This window comes from Siniperca chuatsi, linkage group LG16, assembly GCF_020085105.1.
Source record: "Siniperca chuatsi isolate FFG_IHB_CAS linkage group LG16, ASM2008510v1, whole genome shotgun sequence".
Taxonomy (NCBI): Eukaryota; Metazoa; Chordata; class Actinopteri; order Centrarchiformes; family Sinipercidae; genus Siniperca; species Siniperca chuatsi.
In genome coordinates, this window is record NC_058057.1 from 1,089,169 (window position 1) to 1,115,493 (window position 26,325).

Consider the following 26,325-nt stretch of genomic DNA (forward strand, 5'->3'; position numbering starts at 1 on the left):
GTTGAAACCGAACTGCTGGGCAGAAGCAGACCCCAATGGATGGTTTCCAGCGGGACGGACAGCAGCGGAGCGATAACGGCCCTGGCGTTCTGCACAGATGGGTCGGTGCGTCTCAGCTCCAACACTGTGCCCGTAGCCCAGCCCCGCTCGACTGATTCCAATGGTAGCTGCATTGGTGCGTTGAGTAACACCTAACCATTTGCGGATGTAGTTATTGGCTTTTGAGTCGATCTCCGGTTCTGTTGTTGAGGTGATTTCACACACTTTCAGCGGGCACATTAGGCATTGGTATAAGGTGAACTGGTAGCGCCAGACCTTCGGATAGCTGCGTCAGGACAGAGGAAGCCACGTGTTTGTCTGTGAGATCGGCAGCGTAGAGCCTCCCAAGACTTCGCACTGGTTGCTCTGCAGCGGCATCTTCTGTACATCAACGAGAAGGAGATGTTGTCGCTCCTGGCCCCTTTCCGCACTGAAAGACTCTGGGACGTGGCTGGCTTGATTTTCATCCGTGCTCAACTTTCAAGGAGCCTGGTTGTGCAAGCTGCCATCTGGAGAAGGGTGGCGACATCGTCCATGTAGCTGCGTATGGCTACTCGACGCAGGCCGGACTGGGATCTCACCCCTTGGACCACCCGTCTCCCGCTGACCTCGAAGGCTGCCGAGGACAGGATGGGTGAGAGCGAACAACCAATCGCTGCCGTTTTTGAGCTGCTGCCACTCAGCTGTGATCTTCTGGCTTGCCAGAGAAATTGCTGAGGTACATAGATTTTAAGCTTGGGATGCAAGTTGGTATGTGAAAGGCGATGAGCTGGTGTGGAACAGATCCATCGGCATTTGCCAGATCAAGACAAACCACGTGGAGGTCTGGATTTGCTCCCAGATCATGGCGGAGTGCCTTCTGGCAGCTGGTGTTGATGTAGTTGCTCGACAGTAAGTTTCCCAAACATTTTCACGAGGTTGAGATTACAGAAGTGAGAGCACAGGCATGGTCACCTTTTTCAGCAGGTCTGGGCAGCACTACAGGCACCTCAGGTTCTATATATGGGGCAGGTACAGGACCAGCATGCACCTGGGAGGGTGAGAGAGGCAGCAGGGGCCATGATTTCTTGGTTCTGTTTGCTGAAGGAGTGAAACTTGTGGTAAACTACGCTGGTGTCAAAGATGCATGCTCCTGCAGTGCCAACATGTATGGAGCCAGTTACAATGTCAGAATGCCTTGGAGGGCGTCCAGGTTGCTTTTCTTCAGTGTGAACAAACTCAGTTCAACTCAAAATACGTTATTCGTCCCACATGGGGCAATTCAAGGCAAGCAGGCCTGCAAACACAAGTACACACACAAAAAGCAATCTAAACATACAAATATGACAATGTTAAAGTTTAAATCCATAGCTGGCTAACAATATCCAACACCACAAAGGCACATATTATGGTAAAAACAAAAAGGGGAAGAGGACATTTAAATTTGCCCATTTCAATGTTTAAGCCAAGTTAGACAAGAAAAATGGACACTTGAACATCTACAATTTTATGACAACTGAGCAAATTCCGTCTTCTGAAGAAGATCATGGTATACGATCAAACGCACGAGAACAGCTTCTCAGTGCGCCCTGTGGGGAGACGGTCAGCTGCTGTTCCTGAGGTCAGCCAGCTGCTTAGTTGCACTGGTGCAATCCCATATTACAGCTGTGCAATAAATTCTGCATTTGAAGCTTTGGGGGCTGATTAAGTCCAGTTCTAAAGTAAAGTTGTCTTTTTAACCACTTTACCTCAAACTAACACTTGTAATAACAGTCCTACGTGTCCTGCTCCAGGACAAAAGAAAGGTTTAACTTAGAATGCTGTCTGTCTATGGACTCACATGGACTATTTTAATAAGCACCACCAGCCAGTTTAAACTGAGCAACACACTCACATCACGGATCACAAAAATGAAATGATGTATCTTTTCTTTTTTAAATTGTATCAAAGTGCTCTCTTCTTCCATTGTTTTTTTTATTCTGACTTCACCAATTTGTAGGATGTTTGTGATAACTCACTGACTCAAAACAGAGTCAGTGAGTATTCCTCAGCCCCTTGCAACCAATCCACTACTTACCTGCTCAGATATCTTCAGAGGAAGAGACACACTATAATTTCACACTTCTGGAGAAAGATCAGTACGTATGACGTCCAGTTTCAATTCTGCCTCTGAGGCTTAGCTGTAAACTACAGGTGGGAGGACAGCCCACGCGTGGAAGTGTCCTCGGGCAGGACACTGAACCCCAAACTGCTCCCGAGGGCTGTGCCTTCGGTGTGTGAGTGTGTGTGAATGATGAATTAGTTTCTTTGTACTGAGGAGCAGTTCTGCCATCAGTGTGTGTGATACGCTCTGAGGGGTCGGAAGACTAGAAGGGTGCTATACAAGTACAGTCCATTACCATTTACAGCCAATCTGTGGAGGCCCCAGAATGAAAAGGGAATCTTAGTGCTGCGGGGGCTGTATAAAGGAGGGGCACTGACATAGTTTGACATACTGAAGAGAGAACACGGTCTGTCTAATCACTTGTGGAGGTATTAACAACTTAGACACCCATGACACAGACCTTTGGCTCAGATCCACCCTCCCCATTTTGAATTTCTTAAACACGTACAGTATATATTCAGTATCACAATATTAGTGTGATTATTGGAATTCAGAGCAGCAACACAAACCTCATCACTGACTCCTGTTTCCACAAAATCAAGACATCGGCACACGAACAGCATTAAATAAATGGAAACAATGACAGTCGGTCCTTGTATCAAACACTAAGATACAGCACGTGGCTCATGAAACAGAGTCCGATACTTTATCAAGTGGAGCTTTATTATTCAAACTAAAAGACGGAATAGACACACTAGACAACAATTAAAGCCAGGAACATTGAAAACACAGCCATTAAAATCGTTTTACTGGGTTCTACACATATCCTCCTGCTTTGGAGACTGAGGCCACCACTCCTCCTGTCTGTCTGCACCCCCAGCTGCATCTGCAACACACAAGACTTTTACATGTAGACAAAACTGCACTCGAGCTAATATACACATCCTGAAATCAATCTTACCGGCCTCCGTCTGTCGGGGCTGTAATGTTCATGGAGGTCTTAAACCGGCCCAGCTGCACAGGTGAGTCAGGTGAGTTTTCTAAGATTGGTCTTATTAATGTGCAGGTAACAAACAGTGTTTCAGTGTTCGTTACTTCCAGTTAATAAGCCAAACGATGTTTCTCCAAACAATACATTAAAGGTGTTGTGCCATTACAGGACAAACACTGCACTGCCTGTACATACTTTAGCATAAACTCATTCCCCCTTTTTTTAAAACATGGCGACTATGAATTGTGGGTATTTTCCACAAAGTCTGCAGGACTGCAGGCTTGTAGGATGCCCCTGTTAAATGACTTCTTTCATGCACACTTTGAGAGTTCACGGATTCAGACATTATGAATTGAATCACCTCATTTTGTAAATAAGTCAATTTTGACTGATATCTTAATGTTGACTTACCATGTCATTCTTGTGAAGTATGAGATCACTTCAACTTATCTAAAATGATGACTTAGAACATAACATACATAACATGTGTGTATGTATTTGTATTTATTTATACCAAGGGTAGACTAAATCCAGAAACAGTTCGACAGCCTCCAGACCTCCACCTCTCTCATGTTACTGCAGGACGGTTAGCTTCAATCAGCCAGGTGGTGCTACTGGAAGGCTGACTGCACTGTCCCAAAGTCTGGACTCCTGTAATTATTCATTTTAAACATTTTGACTGAAAAACTATTTATTTTTTAAATCACTCCTAACTTTTCATAACTTCATGTGGTAAATGAGCTTCTACGTTGATAGTTTTCTTGCTGAAATAGTCCTGTGTATGTTATCACAAACATGATATTTAAATGAAAGCTCAATGAATGGACTGCTCAGGGCCATGTAAGGGGAAACAGTGAATTCTTCAGGCGAGGAAGGTGTGCATCAGTCCGTGAAGTCCCAACACCCCATGCTTCTGTTAGTACACCCCCAGTGATGGCCCAAACACAGTGATATTACAGCAGTTACCCTTCTCTGCGTCCGGAGTATCAGGAACTTGGGAGACCTCTGGCAAAGCAAACAGCTCAGGTCTTTATGACGTTAAGACTACCAGACAAACAACAGCACAGGGAGGGGGACTTTAGATGTAGCTTACCTGAAATGGTTCCCAGGCTGGAGTTATCAAAGAACTGCTTGGGACAGGTTCTGGACAGCAGCTCGGAGCTTCCAGCCACATCAAAGAATCTGCTTTTGGGGGACTCGAGCAGAGAAACCTTTGTAGAGTCCAGCAGCTTCCTGGGAGACTCCAAAACCTTCCGGGGAGAGTCCAGGACCTTCTTGGGAGTAACCACAAACTTCTTGGGAGAGCTGAGGAAGTTGGAGGAGTCGGAGGTCATGGGAAGGCCCCTTTTGGTGGGAGTGCAGGGTGATGAAGGCTTGTCCACCTCCGTCTTGCTCTTGGCCTTCAGCTTGATTGCTCTGCTCTTCCACTTGCTAATCTCTGCCTGCTGACTGGACACCAGGCTGATGCGACAGGGGGACAGATGTCAGAGCAGGACTAAAAGATGCAATGACTCACATGAACCGTCCGAGCAGTTCCCCCCTCAGACTGGTTCATCTTACCTTTCCATCCTGCTGATTTGCAGTTGAAACTGTTTGACTTCCTCCTCCAGTTTGGTCTTCTCCAGCAGAATGCTGCTCTTGATCATCAAACCTCTGGGGTTGGTCAGTCTAGTATGAAGGTCCTCCCCCTGCAGGACTGAATTCAACATTTAAATGGGTCACACACACACACACACACACATACACTTTAAAGCTGCGTTAAATTACATTAAAAAAACAAAAACATAAAAAAAGAGCGTCACCACGTACCAGCTGTGGCTCTTGAATTAGTGTCAAGTAGCTGTAGGAACTGAAGTTACTCAGGAAACAGCACCTAGTGTTAGCGGCAGGCTAGCAGCTACAAATGCTCAACTCATTCCTTCATATTAATACTGTTACATGATCGCAGTCATTACATTCGTCCGTGTTGCCTCAACATGGAAGTTCTTTTAGCTGCACAAACCACTGTGTAGCCAGAGATTTGTGTCTTTACCTTATTTTTACTAATATTATCAAGTGGGTTTTATTTCTTATTATTTCCATCTTATTTTCCATTAATTATGGCTTTCTATCCCAGTTTCTATGTTCATTCTGTCTTTCATGTGAAGCACTGCAATGTCTTTGTTGTAGAGCACTTTGAGCTGCATTTCTTGTGTGAAAGGTGCTGTACAAATAAAGCTGATTATTATTATTTGTGGATATACTCAGGTCTTTGCCAGCTAAACATTGTGCCATCTTTGACATCTGTTAAATATACAATACGTTAAAAAGTTACGTGTTTTCACCCCCACTCTTTAAGTAATTAGCACCCAACTAAGAAACAGCGTTTTGTTTTTATATTCATTTCATTATTCTGTATCACTCACTTTAAAGTCCATTTATTCAGACATTTGTGTTTTGAGTTGTGATGGGAGGAAAACATTTCTAATACAGAAGTTTCATTTTAATGCTGTGATCCAGCTTCTACGTGTTTAGAAGCAATTATTCCATGAAAAATGAAACTCAGCTGACAGCTACTCTACATGTTCCCAAGATAAAACTACAATACACACACACACCGCTGACTTACATGACTCCTCTCCTTGCTGCTGTGATTTCCTCAAGGTCTCCTTCAGTTTCCTCAGTGACTCTTCCTTTTCTTTCAACAGCGTGGTCATCCTCTGGATCCTGAGAAGGACAAACCTCTGGTCAGAACAGGCAGTCGTGCAATGAACTGAATAAACCCCTTAGTATTTTCTCCTAATAAGGACAAAGACGACAGTTGGGAAGGTCGTAACTCTAATCTGTCAGAGGTACAGAACACTACTGAACCGATCGACCATTTCTAGCACGACAGGGAAGATTCTTTCACCATCTTCCGACACATTTTGCAAAACAGCTAAAGAGAAGGCAACCACAGAAACACAGACACTACCAGCAACTCATGAGCTACAGTCAATAAACAAGACAAAAACTGAAGAAAAACGCATCCAAAGGGCTCTCACTCTTGTTGGTGTTTATCAGATGCTGAACTTAACTCCACCTCCATTTTGAACAGCTTGGTTCGGAGTTTTTCCAGCTCAGCAGCACTGGGTGATGCCCGTCTCTGAAGCAGAAGAAGACAAATATTAAAAAAAGCTGCTCAATGTAAGTCAAAGAACCTAAATCTAAACCGCTTAGGGACTGTTTGTTATTTTTTTCTTTTCACAGGTGAGCGAGGGGAACAAAGGAAAAAATCTGATTTAAAAAGTCACGGCCGCTGTGCCAGTTGGCCAGCTGATATTATTCTGGCTGCTGCTGCTGTGTATGATACAGTTTAGTTGGGAAAACCGTCATTAATATGCACATGTTGCTTTTTATTTTCTCCAATACTACATACCTTTGGTGTGAATATGATAAAATATGGTTATTTATGGTGGAGGGAGGGTCACTCAGGGAAAAATATTTGCACCCCCCCCCATAAATAACAAACAGTCCAGTCCGCAATAGATGAGCTCAGAGTACAATGTGAAGGTATGGCAACAAGCCTCAGAATGTGCTCTGTCAACTGTATCAGAGGCTGTTCTGTTGGTCACAATGGGCCTGAAAAGGAGATCTAGATGAACCTCAGACTCGCGCAGTTTGCTCCTCAGGGTCTGGATCGTATTCTCTTTCTCCTCGACTTGTGCGCGGCTGTCCTGCAGCTCTGTCTGCAGGAGCTGGGTAGCCTGTTTATGGTTGGACACCCTGCTGTTGGCTTTGATCCGAGCGTCCTCCAGCTGCTCGTTTTGTACACACAGAGCCTGAAAAAGAGAAACCCCCGTCAGCATCTGCACATAGACAGGTTTCCGAGTCGTACCATTTTGAGATGAGACATCGGATGCATTTGCTACGTTTAAAGACAGGTTGGGGCGAGAAGAAAACAGCTGACCTGTACAAGCCATGCTATATTGTCCCATGAAAAGTGTTGGTCCATATCTCAATACTTTCTGACTTCCCTACCCTGTTTGTGGCTCTCACAGGGTTTCTGCAGGTTTCAACAAGTTCAATTTAAGACTTTATGACCTTTTTAAGAGCTATGAATGCAATTGAAGACCTATTTCATGTCCATACTGGCAAAAAAAACTACAAAGGATATAAAGGAAAACTGGAGTCCCAGAATTACTTGCAAAGTAAATCAACTGATGCTGTGAAAAAAGGCGCGGCGCACTAGCTGGGCGTGCTCTGATGAGTTCTGACCGGGCTGCACACTTCGCATTAATGGTTGTTAGTTATCCACGTTGGTTTCGCTTTGTACTTGTTACAGCCTGATCAATACAATTTTACCCCAAAAACATTTAAAAGCGAGACTGAAGTTAATGCAACTTCATAAAAGTACCGTTAACTTCATAATCCAATCAATTTTTAAGACCTGTCAAAATCGTATTTAAGCCATTTTAAGACCTAAAATTCAGATTATTGGATTTTAAATTTTAAAAGGACCCGCGGTCATTGATTCCTACTGAAGACATAAATCTTTGATTACAGCTCACAAATGTATGCTTTCATTTTTAAAAAGGTTCAGTAATGTTCTAACAGCTGCTGACTGTAGATTCAGCAAATGCTACTCAAACAGGAGGGAATTTATTGGGGATGAATCCACATGTGGTGCTGTAGTGAGTGTTTGGGGCAGCAGGACGGTGTGTGTGGGGCTGAGTCCGAATAAACTACAGTGTGTGTGCCAAAACCTGCAGTTCTTCGAATGGCCACTGGAGCCCCGTGTTAAAATGCCCAACTTCACAGCAGAAAAACATGTTTACAGCCTGCTACAAACAACAGTCCTGTTCATGACAGCTGTGAGCGGGGTGGATTTTTATGTAACTCGCACGTTTAAATTAAAGTTGTGCATAATTAAGGACATGGCAGCTTTGAGTGACAGGTGGGTGCCCTATCAGGTGGCCTGCCGCTGGTTCAGCAACCAGGCTTGATCCGGCCCGCCTCGGCTCCACCTCTTTGCCCAGTTTTGGATCAGCCAGTCAGGCACTACCAAGATGGCGACGGCCCGAGTCTCCGGGAGCCGCCCACTTCACAACGGCTTTTCAGAAACAAGTGGGTCAAACCCGCACCAGGTCACTGTTACTACATGTTACTACTCGATGACATCAGTCATAAGAACATATGAAACAGATACGGCAGACATACTTTGACTTTTTCTTCAGTTTGTTGGAGCTGAAGAACAAGTTGCTGGTTGTCGTTGAGCAGGGAGAGCTCTGTTTTCATAGGCGCCCCCTCCAGTGCCTGCAGCAGAGTGGAACTCTTGCTTCTCTCCTCTCTGAGTTGAGAATAAGCCTGAGCCTGCAGCAGCTTCGGCTCTTCACACAGGCCGTTCTGTTCATCGACGATGCCCTATCAGGCAGATAATACGACATTAGAAAGACAAGCAATATCACTGCAATACATACACTGTGGAAAACAATGAGTGTCCTGACTTTTTAAAGGCAATTATAAATAACAACAGTGAATGAAGACAATCAGGCTGCAGGTTTGAACACAATCCAGTTAAAGTTGTCTTTAACTGAACTTACCTACCTGCTACTGAAAGCTGCTTCTGGAAAGGAGCATGGGTGGGCATAAATCAATACTATGACTTACTGGCTGTGATACCATCGTCACTAAGAATTCTTGATTCCGATTGGCTGGCAGGTGTCCATTAAATTGCAGTAAATGGACAGTATAACTAGACACCTGTTGTGTCTCTGGTGTAGGACTTGATTTATAGTTTAATGATAAATAGCACATGATCATGCTTTAAATAGATTCCCCACAGTAACTGGGTTTACATTCTTTTACATACTTTGTGATATGAGGGACAGTTTGTTCTGTTTTGAGATATCCTGCTAACTAACACACAAACGGGACCAAAAACATGTAACAACTAGAGAAGTGAATTTTAACATTACCTGCAGGATCATCTTCCTGCTGTGAGCCACTGCAGATATGCGGTCCAGCTCGCAGCTCAGGACGCGGTCCAGCTCGCTGAAGTCGATTGGCTGTTTGGTGAACACGGCCTGCAGCTGCTCAGTGAACCTCTGCCTGTCTGTTATCTCAGCTGACAGCTCACTGGGGTAAGAAGCCATATTGGCCAAGAGCTTCTCCAAAATGCTGGCCATTTTCTACAAAACCAACAGTCATCAAAAGTTTCAGTCCAGTAATCAGGGATGTGACTGGCCAACAACAAAAAAGCAGGAAACTAGACATGGGTTTATTACAGACCATGTCCTGTAATTTCACAATGGTTGAAAAGGAAAGAGACGGTGCTGTTGAGTTTTTCAAATGTTTATGATTTTGGGATGAAGTGTCCCTTTAAAACAACCTTTCTGAAAAGGCAGAGCAGCAGAGCTCACCTGCAGGTAGAGCTGCCTCTTGTCCAGCACCTCAGTCAGTCTGTGTTCCCACCGGCCGTGGAAGTCCTCGTCTTTGATGGAGTAGCTGGGTGCCTGCGCTCTGCACAGCAGCACGTCCTGCAGACGCCTCTCCTCAAACACAGCCAAATCCGTCTTCACCAACTCCTCGAACAGTTTCCTGTAGCCCTGTGCCCGCACCTTTAGTTGCTCCTGGGGAAGCAGAGAGCAGGAGTTTTCAGGTTATCAACTGATCACAAGTAAGACCTTCATACAATTTAAAATGGATAATATGAATATTGATATTTACCATAATGTCTCCCAGAATCTTAAGACTCTGCAGTCCCACCTGACAGACTGCGCTGTAGGCTTTCATGGTGGGTTGTGGTAGAGAGGTCAGATAAGGGTACACCAGGGAACACTGCGCTCTCAGGGAATTATCCAGGACTGTGGAGTTATACTTGGAAAATGTGTCTATAAAGTGCTGGAATCTTCTGAAGGACTCCTGCAATGATACGAGTTCAGCGGTAGTAGTAGTTATATTGAACTTTTATGTTAGAATGTCTTTGCCTTTCAGCTGCTGGTTACTAAAAGATGAACTGGCGACATTACCTGAAGCTGCCCAGTAGAGTCCTGCAGCCGTGATGACGCAGTCTCCTTGGTGCTCTGATCCAAACTGCTCAGCTGCTCTCTGAGTGCGGAGATGGTTGCGTTCGCTTCCCTGAGCAACTGAAAGGACAAGAGAAAAAAACAAAAAAACCCTCAAACTTATATCCATTTTATTGTAAGCACATGGCTCTCCAACTCAAGCTATATCAAAATTACAACCTGCCTTTCAGACATGTCTGCAGAACCTCTCACTTTTTCTGAGTGCCGATAAGACAATGTGTTTTATTCTCCAGAACCCATAATTCTATTTTACATCTTCCTGCCATCCATACACTGAATGCTACTGAAACTTGTTGTTCAATTGTATAAATACCTAGAAATTTGGTTCGATAGCAGTCTGACTTTTAAAGCTCATGTGGATCAACTGGCACAGAACCTGAAGATAAAAATGGGTTTGTTATGTCAGAATAAAGCAGGTTTTCCTCATGAGGACAGATCGACCATCATGCCTGTGCTTGATTGTGGAGATATCCTTTATTCTCAAGCTGCTCGCTCCACCTTAAAACAAAACAACTTGACGCAGTTTACTACTGTGGCCTGCACGACATGCGGAAAATCTGCAATGTGCGATTACTTTGTTCAATATTGCGATGACAATATGACTTGCGATAAATACACAAATATTGAAGTGTGTATATTAGCTGTACAGTGACTATGTCAGCCTGGGTGTCTTTAAATTCAGAGCAGGATTAGAATTTAATATAAATTTTGTTTCCAGAGCAGCAACAGCAAAGTCACTATATAAACTCAGTAATATCTCACTGGAAACAAATCTAAAATGGCAATAAAATAAATCATATTCCTGACATCAAAATACAGAGTGAAGTCATCAGACCTCAGTCAGTATCAGTCCTTGCTCCTGTCCTCTGTCCTCCTCCCTCTGCTGCTGCTGCGACTCACTGCAGGTGTTACCTGGCAGGGGGGGAGGGGCTGCTTTGTCTCTGCCAGCAGGACATTTACAAGAATTTGCCAAATTTTAAGTTCTGTGGCAAACTAAGATAAACAGTTAGACTACATACAGACCGCTTCATTTTAGCTTGCTTGTAATAATTCATTATTAGCCGAGCTAGCGCGCTGTGGTTGTGTAAAACATGTGAGAGACTGCAGACAGCAGATTACCGCTGTCACTATTAACATGTGTATTGGCGTTTTATTCAAAGGTTTTATTGCGCTTATCGTTCAGCACTAGTACTCAGTGTGTACTATATAGTATGTACCTATAAGAGTAGGCTGGTCCTCACTAGTAACAAGAAGAGAACGACATGATTTAATTTCTGTGTACAAATATCTCCTACTAAAGCTGCCTCCGTATATCAAATCTCTTCTCTAATTTAAAACTACTGTTCAGAACAGATCCCAGGACTAGCTAACTCTTGAAAAGTAAATTCTACTGAAAGTAAGTTCAGTATTTACTGTACTTGGTAAGACCATCCAGTACTTTGCACCTTATAAATGGGATGAATTACTTTAAAACTTGAGTTGAGTAATGGGAAAGGTTCATTCTGAAGGACTATGAGTCAACAGTTTGAGTCAAGCACAGAGGTTGTATTAGGCTTTGTGTAGCTCTGGTTGTGTCTGTTTTACAAACCAACTGCCAAAAACCAAAACACAAAGCCAGCGGTGCTGCTGATCCAGGCTAACGCTTGCGGTGAGTTGTTACGAGTTTTCTAGATCTGGGTACAAAACGGATTGAATGCAGGTATCGTTTGACTGGAGACATTTCGATACTACTTGGTACAGGGTTAGTTTGGTCCAATACCCGGCCCTAGTGTGTGCTGTAAAAATATTTGTTGTTTGTACACAGCCATGGCACTGTAAATGGGAAACAAACAAATTGGCTCGGACCGAGCCACTAGGGATGGGGATCATTCATTTTTATCGATACCATTTTAGAGACTGCTTAATGATCCAAATCTTTATGATACTTTGATTCATTTGGTGGAAAGACGAGATGACGATAAATTCTTAACAGAACTGGTGTTGCTTTTATTGCTTAACTGTAAGTCTGTGACTGTTTGATTTCTGAACAGAATGAAATTTGCCTTCAATAAATACTGCTGATGCTAGGCATTTATTTGAAAAGAAATACACAGGGCCCCTTCAATATGACGGAACTAACTATAAGAATAGTAAAATAATACATCAGTAGCAGTAAATGTCCAACAAATTTTTCCAACAACAAAGATGGGATGAGCTGGAGCTGACCATCTAAATGAATGAAGTTGGCGAATATTAAACATATTTTGGTCTATCATTAAACACAACTCATTACTAGGCCCTCCCTTTTGGATTATTATCAATTGGATTATTATTGTCAACAAACGGGACTTACTAGTTGGGGGAAGTTGGGGTGCGCACCATGCATACCTTGGGTAGAAGAGAATGATTGTCCCAAAACGGCAGTCGGAGAAATCTGGAACCTGGTCCTTATAGAACCAGGTCTCGATCCCCATCTCTACGAGCCACACAACACTATTCCAGCCAATCAGCAACAGGTGGCGTTTGTGCTCATGCACAGGACAGGGGGCAGTGGGAGCGAGAGGGACGGTAAATCTGCTACCGTATTGTCAAGAAGGAGAGATTGCCGAGAAACAGCCAAAGAGGAGAAGGTCAAAAGAACAAAAACTGAAGAAGTTTTAAGATGAGGCAAGGGCGAAGGGCCACGTTAACATCGGTGAGGCTTTCCAACGGTGGAGACACCTCCGAGAGTTGAAAGGCATAAAGACCAACTTTGTCAGGAAACGTTAAATGACTTTCCCCACAGACATTCAGTTAACCTTCTAGTTTGCCAAGACATGCTGTTGTTGTGATGTTAGCTATAGCAGCAGGAGAGTTGTGGCGTCGCTGTCTGGAGCTGCTGTGCTGGCTCTGGGAAACCGTCTCGTCCTCTCTGGCTGTTAGCTTTGCAGCAGCAGCTGTAGGGACAGTCTGCTAACCCACAAACCGAGCTAACGCTAGTTACATTACTTGCTGTGTCGGTGTTTGCTCTATATCATGGTATTTGTCCTTACAACGTTTGCGAAGGGTTTTATAGCCAAGAAGACATAAAAACACAAGTTTGCTAGCACAGTGGGATGATTTGGATTGATGCATAATTCGAAATGCTATGCTTGGTAACATTACCTTCCTTGTTAGCTACAAACCTACGGCCCTGTCTTTGGTCACTGTTTTGTAAATACAATCAAAACAACTAACTTTTGCTAGATTTTATCTGTTGTATTTGTGTTCTTGCATGTCGTTCATTTGACCTTTTATATTATCATGTTTGTTTTACCCTCGGGCAGCAGACGCTCTGGATTCCGTCATATTGCCCAGTTTTTAGTGTTGTTGCCTTGGCAATGCGTGTCCATGAATTTGGGGGGCAGAGCTTGCCCCGCCTTTAAATAAAGATTATAAAACAAAAAGACCAGGGAAATACTAATGACTCAAGCAGAACTGTTGACAAACCTGCTGTGAGGTCCCAGCTTCAGCTTCAGCATGAGTTTGTCTTTCCCTGTACAATTGAAGCTGCTCCTCGAGCTGCTGCACCTGACAGCAGCAACAGAGACATGTCATCAGAACCGGCATCACAGCTGACAGAAATGTTAACAGAGGCATGGAGGCAGTTTCTGAAACAAAAAACACCTCTGGATGGTTTTTGAATGTGTAAAAGGGGGCCTTGTTAGAGATCATCCATCATCACAGACGCTTTCTCAGCCTCATCTCTCTGATAATTATTGTTGAGAAAAAACACATCACTCAGAGGACAGATAAAAGACATTTGAAGCAGTTTTTCTTAGTATGAAAACTGTGCATGTCTTGTTATCCAATAACTTAACTACAATTGAATTCAATCATCATATCCATTTACTGTCCAAGGTACATTTCAGGATTAACAAGATGGTTTTTTGGGGGGGGGACTAAGCTTCCTGCAGGTTATTTAAAGGATCAGTGTGTAAGATTTTGGGAGATATTGGCAGAATAGGAATATAATATTTATAAGTATGTTTTCATCAGTGTAGAATCACCTGAAAATGAGAAGCGTTGTGTTTTCGTTACCTTAGAATAAGCCCTGTATATCTACAGAGGGAGCGGGTCCCCTTCCACGGAGGCCGCCATGTTGCACCGCCATGTTTCTACAGTAGCCCAGAACGGACAAACCAATCACTGGCTCTAGATAGGGTCTTTTGGGTTTTCACGAGTTTAGCGGCCACCGTAGATTCTCCTACACGCTTGGAAGGGGAGGGTGAGGGGAAGGGTTAACAGTTGGTTGCAATCTGCAACTTCACCGCTAAATGCCTCTACATCCTACACACTGGTCCTTTAATGAATAATTGCAGGATATTACAACTTGGGTCTTCATTCTTGCAGTGTTGTCTGCCATTTCTATCAGTAATGATAACATTGCACACACCAAAGAAATTGCTGAGGTTTGGGAACATGGCGACGTTGCAAAAAGAGTTTATCCATATGCTCTCAACCACTTGATTTGGAGGTAAAACTGAAAGTGAACGCACCTAAAATGTTGCTAATAATCCCTCACTGCACAGGAAACGGCAACTACAGGCACAGCAAATTCCTTGAGTCTTGTGGTCACAGTGAGGTTGCCCAGCAACCAGTGGAGACACCAAGTGATTACTGCACCCAGCCAAGCAACAGTCTGGCCCTTAACCTCCCTTAAACCCACTATGTGTCTTTTTTGTGTGGATTAAACAAAATAAATATAAAGTGCTAATCAGTGAGCTTAGCAGGTGCTGGTAGGCGAATTGTTTCCACTTTAGACAGAGCCAGGCTAGCTGTTTTAGCAGTGTTTATGCTAAGCTGCAGCTGCTAGTTGTAGCTTCTTATTTACCAGAAAGTTATGACAGTGGCATCAATCTTCTCATCTACCTCTTGGCAAGAAAGCTCTCAAACTATTCCTTTAAAACTATGGCAGTAAATGCTTTAGGCCTACTTCTTTTGTTGCAGCTTGGCCTCTCGCTCTCCTCTCTCAGCCTGCTGCTGCACGTTCAACTGTTCCTGCTTGCTCAGCTTCTCCTGGATGGCTGAGATCTGGTTGGAAGAGAAAATAAATTAACTGACAACATCAAGAACATTGAAGCAGTGAGTTTTTTGCTAACCAGTTTATTGACATGTTATCAACCTTTGAATTCATACAGCACACTGCATCTCTCTTTATGTGACAATTTGGTCAATTACTTTAACTTTTCTGTGACACAAATTATGAATGACATTGAGGCGATGTAAAGTGGCGTAAGACCAAATTGCGGGTTGATTATAATATCTTTAGGGACCTGCTCAGTATATATAACAAAGAAATGAACAAATCTAGACAGTATTACTTCTCTCAAATGATTACTGACAATTAAAATAATTCAAATTTTCTGTTAGCACAATTGATAAACTGATTAATCCACTTAGACCAATACCTGTTGAGCTCCTCTCTTCAGAGAAATGTAATGAATTAGCCTCATTCTTTAAATATAAAATTTCCAATATTAGGAATAATATCGTGGCTTCCTCTGCTGGTGGGTGTGATCACTTTTCTTCTACTCATAGGCCTTTCCCACCAACATGGAACTGGCTCGGTTCTGGTTCGTGCACCTAATTTTGAACCCTTTGGAGCATTTTGACCAAAAATAAATTTGTTCGGAACTCGAAAAGTTGGTTCCCAGCTGAAACAAAAAATAGCAGGTTTTCCTTGTAAACCCTCAACGCCCTCTGTTGATGCCTTCCTTGATTACAATGGTTCTGCTCAAAACAGGTGGAAATGCAGGCCGGTTCGCTAGATAGCACCAAGATTCCAGTAATCTTGAATGGAACCGGTTCAAGAACCAGAGCTCATTGAGTGGAAAAACACTATCTGTGCCATATTGCCAGCACTCTCTCCAACTTCACCCTTATTCAACATAGTGAACTACAAGAAGTGGTACAGCAGTTAATTTCTGCAACATGTGCTCCTGACCTAATGCCTACTAAGCTGTAAATTTTTTTTCAGCTGTTAGGTAGATGATGTTCTTGAGATTGTTAATGCCTCCCTACTCTCTGGAATCTTGCCCACATGTCTTAAATATTGATGTTTACCAGTCTGGTTTTAGAGTTAACCACAGCACAGAAAACCTCCTGGTAAGAGTTGTTAATGAGCTTAAAATTAGCTCAGACAACCATATAGTCTCTACTCTCTTACTCTACTCTTTAATTCTTCTTCAGCGCCTTGAACACTGTTTAGGCCTGAGAGGCACAGTTCTGAATTGGCTTATTTCTTATCTTACTGGAGATCTTTCTCTGTGTCTACTGGCAACTTTGAATCAGATGAAGTTGGCATTCCATATGGAGTTCCACAAGGGTCAATTCTTGGTCCACTGCTGTTTAACTTGTATATGCTCCCACTTGGGTCCATCATTCAGCAATACAACATTTCATATCACTCATATGCTGATGACACACAGTTATACATATGTTTCTGCCAACTACCTTAGCCCAGTGAATGACCTCATCCAATGCATTGCTGATATCAAGCATTGGATGGCCAAAACCTTTTTTTACAGTTAAATGAGGACAAAACAGAGATTCCTTTAGTAGGTCCCAAGGCTTTGAGGCACCAGATTCACTCTTTGTTATCTTCCCTGTCGGTTAAACCTTGTGAGCATGCCAAAAACTTTGGTGTGAATTTAGATGCTGATCTTAACTTCCACATATCTAATATCTCCAAGATATATCATCTTAATAATATATCTAAAGTTGGATGCTTCCTGTCACAGTCAAACTCTGAAAAACTAGTTCATGCTTTTATTTCCAGTAGACTCGATTACTGTAATGTGTTAAATAAACTCCAGCTTATTCAAAATGCTGCAGCCAGTTTTAACTAAAACTAAAATGTTTTAACACATCACTTCTATTTTAATTTCTCTTCACTGGTTCTCAGTTGCCAAGAACTGAGTTTAAAATTTGTAAAGCTATGAATGGCGTAGCTCCTTCCGACGTCGCTGACACGCTCACTGAATACACACCGGCCAGATCCCTTAGATCATCAAGTAAAGGTCTCCTCACTATACCTAGAATCAATTCTAAATCAGCTGGTGCCTTCAGTCATTATGGTCCTACTCTCTGGAATTCTCTACCAAATGAACTAAGGTCTGCTGCAACAGTGTCTTCTTTTAAAAGCAGACTAAAAACATCTTTTTTGCAAGCTTTTAGTTAGGTTTAAAGTGTGTGTTTAACAGGTAAAAAAAAAAAAATCACAGAATTAGTATTATCATTATTATTCTTTTTTAATAATAATAATGATATCTTCTTATTTTACACCCTTTTTATTGTAATACCTTCTTATCTTATATGTTGTTATCTTATGTTTTTGTAATGTATGGTCTTTGCCTATTTTTCTTGCTTGCTTTTATTTTGAAGCACATTGAGTCTATGCCTGTCATATGAAATGTGCTATATAAATAAACTTGACTAGAAGCGGTCTGCTTTAAGGCTTATCTAAGTTACTGTTCTTGGATTACCAATGACTTTACAATTGCACAAATGTACCATCTCCATCCTGTCCTCCAGCTGTGCTCCGAGCTGCTGCTTCTCCTGTCTCAGTCCCTCCAGTGTCTCCTGCAGCTGATGTCTCTCCTCACTGAGAGACGTCACTCTGCACAGCAGCTTCTCCATCTCCTCTGTGGAGCTCTGGCAGCTGGTTTCCTTCTCAGACAGCAGACTGTCTCTCTCTGCTTCAATGATCTCCAGTTTCTCAGTTAGAGTCCTCAACTGTGAAGAAGGGCGCAGTTAGAAAGATCATCCTGCTAGGAAAACGAGCATTTCATAAAAGCAAGTTCTTGCTATTTTAACAAAGTGAGGTGTTAGACACTAACATGTTGATCTAAAGAGCATTCCCTCTCCTGACCCAGCCTCTCCAAATCAGAGTTCATTTGCTTCTGTTTACACAGCTCTTCTTGGACTGACTTCAGAAGCTCTTGGGTTGTAGAAGCCTTAAAATAGAATGTTAAGTTTTGTCAGTCAAATATACAAACACGTCATCATGAATGAAAAATGGGCAATATATTAAAAAGCTAAAATATCCATTAGCAGAAATCGACAAAATACTCAAATAAATTTGACAATTCTCAAAACCCAAGTACAAATCTGCCAAAAGATTGTAAGATTGCAGCTAAGCTGGACTCCTTTATGATGACCAGTTGCCTCACCATATTCATGTTCTCCTGCAGATCATCTTCCAGCTGCCTCTTCTGCTCATTCACAGTCTGTAGAGACATACTCAGCCGTGCTATCTGTGGGAGCAAAGATGGGCTGATTTGTATCCTCCAAATATTTGCAAAAAATCAAATCAGAAGATTTTTTTGACGACACAGGAAAGAAATTTAAGCAAAACTGAAATTATCAGTGTATTTCAACAGAGTCCCAAAATGCATCTTACTGATACAATGGGCTACAATCACAGGGCATCACTGCTTGGAGCCAAAATACAGATCTTTTGATGTATGAGGCATTCTTAGTGATTTTGTTCTTAAAGAAAACATAACTGTGGTACATAAATCCCAGACACCAATATAATGGTGCTAAAACTGATATCATTGTGAAACCTTAACTTAGGGTATTTGCTGATACCAGTTAGTGCTTCCCCCTAAACATTGATGATTTGAAGCATCAGTCGAGAATACCTTGAGTTGACTCACCACCTTATTTATTTATTTTTAAAAGCTGTGTCATTGTACACAGATCTATGCGTGATAACAGCATGGCAGGCTATAAACCTTTACAAACTCAGTCTTGTCTCACAAGAACTTAACTACAAAACTACCTGTGATGGAAACAGAGGAGAGATGGAAAGGGAGGGCAGCACGCATTGTCACAAACCTCAGTCTGTAGTGTCTCCATCCTGTCCTCCAGCTGTGCTCGGAGCTGCTGCTTCTCCTGTCTCAGTCCCTCCAGTGTCTCCTGCAGCTGATGTCTCTCCTCACTGAGAGACGTCACTCTGTGCAGCAGCGTCTCCATCTCCTCACTGTGAGTGTCGGCTGTCCTCTCAGACAGCAGATTGTCTCTCTCTGCTTCAACACTCTTTAGTTTCTCAGTTAGAGTCCCCATCTGTGAGGTAGGGAGCAGTTAAAAGAATCATTCAAGTGTCTCTTGAACTCCAGCTGCGTTGTCTATAATCCAAATATCCTATTACAACTGTCATTGTGTACAAAAACTGGTGTAGTCCCACAATGGATGCTATTTTATGGAAGTAAAGTTCTGTCACAAACCTCAGTCTGTAGTGTCTCCATCCTGTCCTCCAGCTGTGCTCGGAGCTGCTGCTTCTCCTGTCTCAGTCCCTCCAGTGTCTCCTGCAGCTGATGTCTCTCCTCACTGAGAGACGTCACTCTGTGCAGCAGCGTCTCCATCTCCTCACTGTGAGTGTCGGCTGTCCTCTCAGACAGCAGACTGTCTCTCTCTGCTCGCACACTCTCAAGCTCCTCAGTCAGCCTCCGAATCTGTCAGGAAAGAATGGAGACGCAATTGTACTGTCAAATATTGGGACTGACATGAATATAATATGTGTATTTGAATGAGCTTTCTTAACAACAGTTACACAAAATCTGGCCAAAATCCAAAAGTACTTTAAAAATATGTCTCAAATGAGTTGACCTATTCAAGAAGCGACAGCAGGTTCATCCTGTGTATTCTTTATGTATAAAAATGTAGTCCTGCCTGTTTTTGGAGCTCTTGGAACGGGGGGGTACTCTCTGCATCACTCCCATTGCTTGGTCTGCCCTCCAGCTCTGCCTTCTGGCTCCTCAGCATGTTGATCTCATCTTGTAGAACTCTGATCTTCTCCTGAGACACCCTGAGCTCCTCCTGATTCTCAATCATCTGAATGATATTACCACCACATGAGTTACAAGTGAAGATCTCTTCTGTACAAAATCACTAAAAAGGAGTTGACAATAACAGGGCCAGCAGTCTACTATCAACAACCAAATCCGGGGCTCTCATTACTAGAACTGCAATGATTATTATCGATTATTCGATCGAAAGAAAACTAATGAGCAACTATTTTGATAATTGATTCATTGTTTCAGTCATTTTTTAAGCAAAAATTATAAACAGCAATTTGCTGTTCAAGGTAAAAAAGAGAATTCAAAGAGTATTGTGCCAGGACCGCTGATGTCTTTGACAGTGTTCTTCCATCTTTGTGTTTCATGTTGCAACATGACGATGGCCCCGTGCACAAAGCCAGCTCCATAAAGAAATGCTTTTCCCAGTTTGCTGTGGAAGAACTTGACCGGCCTGCTCAGAGCCCTGACCTAAAGCCCATGGTGCTGGAATCACATGCTGGGTGGGACAGTTTGGGCCATATAGTTAAAATCTGAACTATAAATGATGTTCATTAAAGCGCCAATGTGTCCAATGTGGGCTAAAACTCACCAGTTCTACATTTTCTTGAAGGTCAGACTTCAACTGGCTCACATCCTCCTTAGTTTTCTTCAGTTGCTGCTCCAGCTGTTGGATCTGAAGAACCATGCAGCGATACATTTTCAGTATTACTGATTTCTGACGAGGCCTTTATCCACTTAAGGAAACAGCTGAATTCATGACCAACAATATAAACTGGAAATCATTAAGTTATGTAGCTCAGTGCAGAGAGATGCAAAAAAATGGAGCAAGTTGTTTCTTGCTTGCTTCAAGAGTCTTGTTCACTGTTAGGGGACAAAGGCCCGATGAAGTAAAGTAAAAAGGTCACTGTGGTGTCAGTGAGAATAAGTGAGTGACATGAGCTAACCTGCAGAAGTCGCTGAGCCTCCTGCTCTTCTTTCAGCGACTGCGGCTCAGCACCGCGCTGCTGCTGTAGCTCACACTGCATCTGAACAACAGAGACAGACAACGATGTGACCTCAGTGGGCACTAGGTTTAAACGTTAAAATAATCCAGTTCTGGGAATATAGCACTCTTTTCCACAGATTCCTGGAATTTCTCACCATAAATGAAGTTTGATTTTAAAAACAGAACTGCGGATAATTAATCATAAAACAGTGTTTATTCAAATTTTCAGATTTGAATAGATTAGGAGGATTATTGTTGGACTATTGTTAAGTTATTAAGAGGATCTTCTGCAGTCATCCTGTTGAACGCCACTTTGCAATTGGCCTTACTGCTGTGGTTTGGGATGGATGTCTGCAAATCTGGGTGAGCCACTGTTGAACTGTTTGTATGATCGTTGAACGAGTGTGCACACGATTCAGTTCAGTTAATCTGAAAAATATTTTACGACACCGCTGGACGGCAAACTGCACATTAGCATGAAAAGTAAATGGATGAAACTTCAGGTGCATATGTAATCCAGTTATATTACCGTAATGACTGCAATTTCAGGTTACACACTGTAGTATTTAGCTACAACAGTTGCATGGAACTGTCAATGTGGTTTGGAGAAATCATTTTTGTCTCACTACGTATGATAGTCTTCTACGGAGTCCCCTGAAGGTCAAGGCCAGAATTCTTTTGAGGACTACTTTTACGTTACCTCACAATACTTCTCTTCTTCCATTCCTTCAGGGCCATATGTCTGTTTGCCCCAGTAGATCAGCTCATTGAACTTTACTTTGAACTGGGCATTAAGTATGCTGATATAGTGCTACTGCTCAATAGACATGCATGGTTATGTAATTAGTGAAAGTAAAATTAAACAAATTCTTAGACTGAGAGGTCTCTCCAGAAGAACGCAGTACGGTGATCTGAAGGATGCTGTCGGTTTCATTCATGAACAGCTACTGTCCTCTGTGCTGGACTGGACCCCAGAGGGGTTCACTGAGGAAGAGGAGACGTCTCCAGAGGTGGAATTACAGATGTGCAGTTCAATCTGCCTCATAAAGCTAATGTGCTGTATTTGTATGAGTCAAAATCAGCAACAAACAAGAAGGCGACTGAAATGCTGCAGACAGTCTGTGGTTCTGTCACAGACAGCACTGAACCGCCTGCAGAGACACATCAGGAACGCAGACCAACGTAGTTTCTGCACAGGCTCCTCTGTTCTCTGCACAAAACAAATTAAAGTAACCTTCAGTGCTGAAACAGGTTTTGGTAGAAGGCCTGTTGCTGTAAGTGTGGAGCAGTAATTGATGTTCCTTATTCATACAGCTCCTACCCAGAGGTTTGATAACGTTCTATCTGATAACTTCTTTGCAATGGACATGATATAAAGGCGAGGTGTCCATAAACAATGCTGAATGCATTAACTTGAGAATCTCATCACTACCTTCCATTCCAAACACACATACGGCTCAGAAGGAACGGAAGAAAAGTATTGCGAGGTCACGCAAAAGTAGTCCTCAAAAGATTCTCGCCACGACCTTTAGGGGGCTCCGCAGTCTTCAGTATGTGAACACAGACATAACCCCGGGTTCCTGCCGGCACTGTCCCCAGGAAACAGAAAATGCCCGGGATTTACAGTATTCAGGCCAAGTCTTTACCATCTCCATCCTGTCCTCCAGCTCTGCTCTGAGCTGCTGCTTCTCCTGTCTCAGTCCCTCCAGTGTCTCCTGCAGCTGATGTCTCTCCTCACTGAGAGACGTCACTCTGCACAGCAGCTTCTCCATCTCCTCTGTGGAGCTCTGGCAGCTGGTTTCCTTCTCAAACGACAGGGCATCCCTCTCTGCTCGTGCTCTCTCAAGCTGCTCAGTCAGAGTCTTCGTCTGTTTGAATGAGAAGATATCCAACGAGCAGTCAGACCACTGACAATGAAGGATCCGTTTTAAAAATATCTTTAATTAGAATGTCAACTCACCTGTTGCTCTAAGTCAGATTCCTTCTGCTCACAGAGTTTCATATGATCCGAGTTCTTCTGCTTCTGCTCCTGGAGTTCCTCTTGAAGAGAATGTAGAAGACGCTGAGTCTCTACAACCTAAAAATAAGAGAACACTGTAATTCAAAAGAACATCAAAGGGGCTCCAGTGCTTCTGAAAAGGGACACTAAACATACAGCTTTAGTGAAATGTGTTGTAAGAAACAAACCTGTTGTTCTAGCTGAGCTTGCCTCTCTTGGTTGAGTCTTTCCAGGTCAATGTTTCTTTGATTCTGCACTTGGAGCTGCTGTTGAAGTGAATGTAGAAGGCTTTGAGTCTCTGCAGCCTAAAAATCAGAAAAAAGGTGCAAATTCTCCATTCATCCATACAAGGACAAATATCTAGAAATCTGTGAGCACAAGCTATTTAACATCACTGGCAGTGTGATCACACTTTAACCCAAAACTTTAGATCTCAATTTAACCAAAAACAACTTCCCCTCACCATCTGCATATTAGGCTGCATATCTTCCAACTGTCTCTTCTGCTCACTGATGGCCTGCAGAGCAGTCTGTAGTTGCTCTATCTGCGGAGGAAAATCCCATAATTCAAGTGTCGAGCACCAGAGTTTTGAAGCACAAGGCTGGCATTAATCCATTTTTGTCTTGTCAACAAATCATATGAGGAGACTGAAACCAACAAGGCCTCAGTCCGTCTCAGCACTTTCTGACTGCTCCAAGCCCATTGGTTCCTAGTGAATACATCTTTCAAAAAACTGCACACAAATATAATTTCATTTTTTAGACAAAAAAAAAAAAAAGCTCAATTATAAAAAACAAATGTCTGCTTGCTGTAGTTTTTTTTTTTAAATCAAACATTACTCAAACAGGAGGAAATAGTGCATTTGTTGGGGACTATTTTCTGTGGTGTATTAATCCACATTTGGTGTGTGTTCATGGTGATGAAGGAACATGTCACCCAGTGCAGCAGAGCGGCTCACTGATGTGTTTTAATAGTTTCTGGACAACAGTGGAGGAAGAAGACCCATCAGGCTGCGACACACACACACACACACACAAGTTGTTAGCAGATACATTCACTGCTGGTTTGAGTCTGCACATGGGATTTGTTGACAAGAAGGAAAATATAGAATATCACCAGAACTTCATTCACTTCGCTGCTGTTACCTCTTGCTGAAGTTGGATTTTCTCATGTGCTTGCAGTTCTGAGGTCAGCATTTCTGGTTGGGCTTGTGCAACCTGCAACAGAAAACACATCACTCTTTCATACTCATGTCATACATGAACAACACTTTAGAAGAGACAGTGTTAACATACCATCTCCATCCTGTCCTCCAGCTCTGCTCTGAGCTGCTGCTTCTCCTGTCTCAGTCCCTCCAGTGTCTCCTGCAGCTGATGTCTCTCCTCACTGAGAGACGTCACTCTGTGCAGCAGCGTCTCCATCTCCTCACTGTGAGTGTCGGCTGTCCTCTCAGACAGCAGACTGTCTCTCTCTGCTCGCACACTCTCAAGCTCCTCAGTCAGAGTCTTCATCTGTTAAATTTGGGATTTATTAACACAAGACATGTTCAATCCCTCAGACAATTTACATTTTTTGTATTGAGATCATTATAACTTTTATTTAACCGGGGCTGGGTATCAAACCTCAATAGCTTTCAGTTAGCAACTAAGTTGTGAAGTGGGAGTATTTTCCCCCCATTCTGAACTCCCATTTAAAATGTTTCTTTTACTAAAATCCTGTTACTCAACATAGCAACATGGCCAGCTCCGGGATAATGCAACAACCCTACACATTTATGCTATGATCACCAGTTTGAATTATTTAAACTTTCCTGAGAATTCATGTTTTTCTGCAGTCTGGTTTGGGAGATTGCTTTGAATCCTACAATTCCCATGAGCCTTTCTTCTCCATTTCCGTGGAGAAGAAGCCAATCAGATGCGCAAATCAGAGCTGGAGCAAATTCAAAATGCTTCGGCCAAAAGGACTGACCCAGAACCCAAAAGTAATGTCATTTAAACTGCAGATTGAATTATCGTTTCTTCAACTGCATAATCTTTAGGTTTTGCCTGCCATTGGCAGCACGTGGAACAATGTTTTTTGCCTCCTTAAATAACACCCCCATTTCACAGTTCTATAGAAAACTGTCAAGAATTTGAGTCTGACCAGACATTGGATGCCAACTTCAAATACATGTCTAATTCTTCTTAGATCAGACAGTTCTTAAATTAAACCAGTCTGCTAACTTTAGTCTGCCCCGTTCCTGCAAAGTTCTTGTATGGCTGCTTTAATATTTGAGAACTTTGGTTTCTTTTGATAAATGAAAAAGGGGTTTTGTATAACAAACATGTTTATATTTGTCAAAGAAAGGTAATGAATAGAGTATCACTTCAGAACAATGAATACCTTTAAAGCTGAAGTAAGCACAGCGTTATTGTCATGGAATCATGTAAGTTTTGATTTTGCAAAGAGAGACCCAGTTTCCCTGATGTATCAAGAAACTCTTACACGTGTTTGCAGCTCCTCTAGCTGTGCGCTCATCTCATTGGGAGGACCGTCCTTTCTGGATGTTTGTGCAGTCTCCAGCTGTTTGATCTGCTTCTTCTGTTCACGATTTTTCTCCAGGGCTGTCCTCAACTCCTCCTGATTGTCAATCATCTGTTTGGTAAAAAAAACGTTTTTCTTTTGTGCTTTGACATGCAGAGAAAAAACAAACAGCAGAGGCCCAACACAGCTGAGTGAAATGAATGCATTTTAAAATCTCGACTGGCAAAGCAGTCGCATGGTAACTCACCATCTCCACATTTTCCTGCAGGTCCATCCTGAGCTGGTCTCTCTCTGCTGTGAGAGAAGCCACAGTAGAGAGCAGCTCCTGCAGCTCCTCTGCAGACCTCTCAACACCGGCCATCAGGAGAGTCTCTTTGTCATCTGGCACGCAGTGAAGCTCCTGTGACAGACTCGGCATCTGTTGGGGAGATTTCCAATTAACAGTCAGAACATTGACAATGAAGGATTAGTTAGGTAAAAAAACTGCTTTACCAACATTTCACTCACATGTTCCCCTAAATCAGACTCCTTCTGCTCATAGAGTTTCACCAGATCGGAGTTCTTATGCCTCTGTTCTTGGAGCTCGTCTTGAAGAGACTGTAGAAGAATTTGTGTCTCTGCAGCCTAAAAACAAGAGAACATATTGTAGAGCAAAAAAACAACAAAGGGGCCAAAGTAATTTGGAATAGGGACACTAAACAGTTGGTTTAGCTACAAAACCACAAAGCAACGGCTGGAGAAGAGGTGACATGGAACAAGGGTCGTGGACTTGAAAAGGATGACAACAGCTTTCAACAGAATAACTCATTTAAGCAACATTTTGAAATATTTGAACATCCAACAATAAACTACAATG

General features: G+C 42.7%; 1 protein-coding gene across 1 annotated transcript in view; it reads right to left on the reverse strand.

The window, feature by feature from the left end:
* Positions 1-2,826: 2,826 nt before the first annotated feature.
* LOC122863296 (centromere-associated protein E-like) overlaps positions 2,827-26,325 on the reverse strand; it is a 35,892-nt gene continuing 12,393 nt past the window's right edge. Inside the window, 29 exon segments of the mRNA XM_044169667.1 lie at positions 2,827-3,008; positions 4,207-4,574; positions 4,674-4,809; positions 5,722-5,819; positions 6,137-6,237; positions 6,737-6,913; positions 8,292-8,495; positions 9,050-9,262; positions 9,494-9,703; positions 9,801-9,995; positions 10,103-10,211; positions 15,093-15,190; positions 17,672-17,893; positions 17,998-18,114; positions 18,331-18,414; positions 19,001-19,228; positions 19,390-19,617; positions 19,835-19,996; positions 20,552-20,635; positions 20,907-20,987; positions 22,594-22,815; positions 22,908-23,024; positions 23,135-23,251; positions 23,410-23,490; positions 24,092-24,163; positions 24,242-24,457; positions 25,431-25,580; positions 25,717-25,887; positions 25,977-26,093. Coding sequence (XP_044025602.1) covers positions 2,929-3,008; positions 4,207-4,574; positions 4,674-4,809; positions 5,722-5,819; positions 6,137-6,237; positions 6,737-6,913; positions 8,292-8,495; positions 9,050-9,262; positions 9,494-9,703; positions 9,801-9,995; positions 10,103-10,211; positions 15,093-15,190; positions 17,672-17,893; positions 17,998-18,114; positions 18,331-18,414; positions 19,001-19,228; positions 19,390-19,617; positions 19,835-19,996; positions 20,552-20,635; positions 20,907-20,987; positions 22,594-22,815; positions 22,908-23,024; positions 23,135-23,251; positions 23,410-23,490; positions 24,092-24,163; positions 24,242-24,457; positions 25,431-25,580; positions 25,717-25,887; positions 25,977-26,093 — 4,458 coding nt within the window. The 3' untranslated portion in view covers positions 2,827-2,928.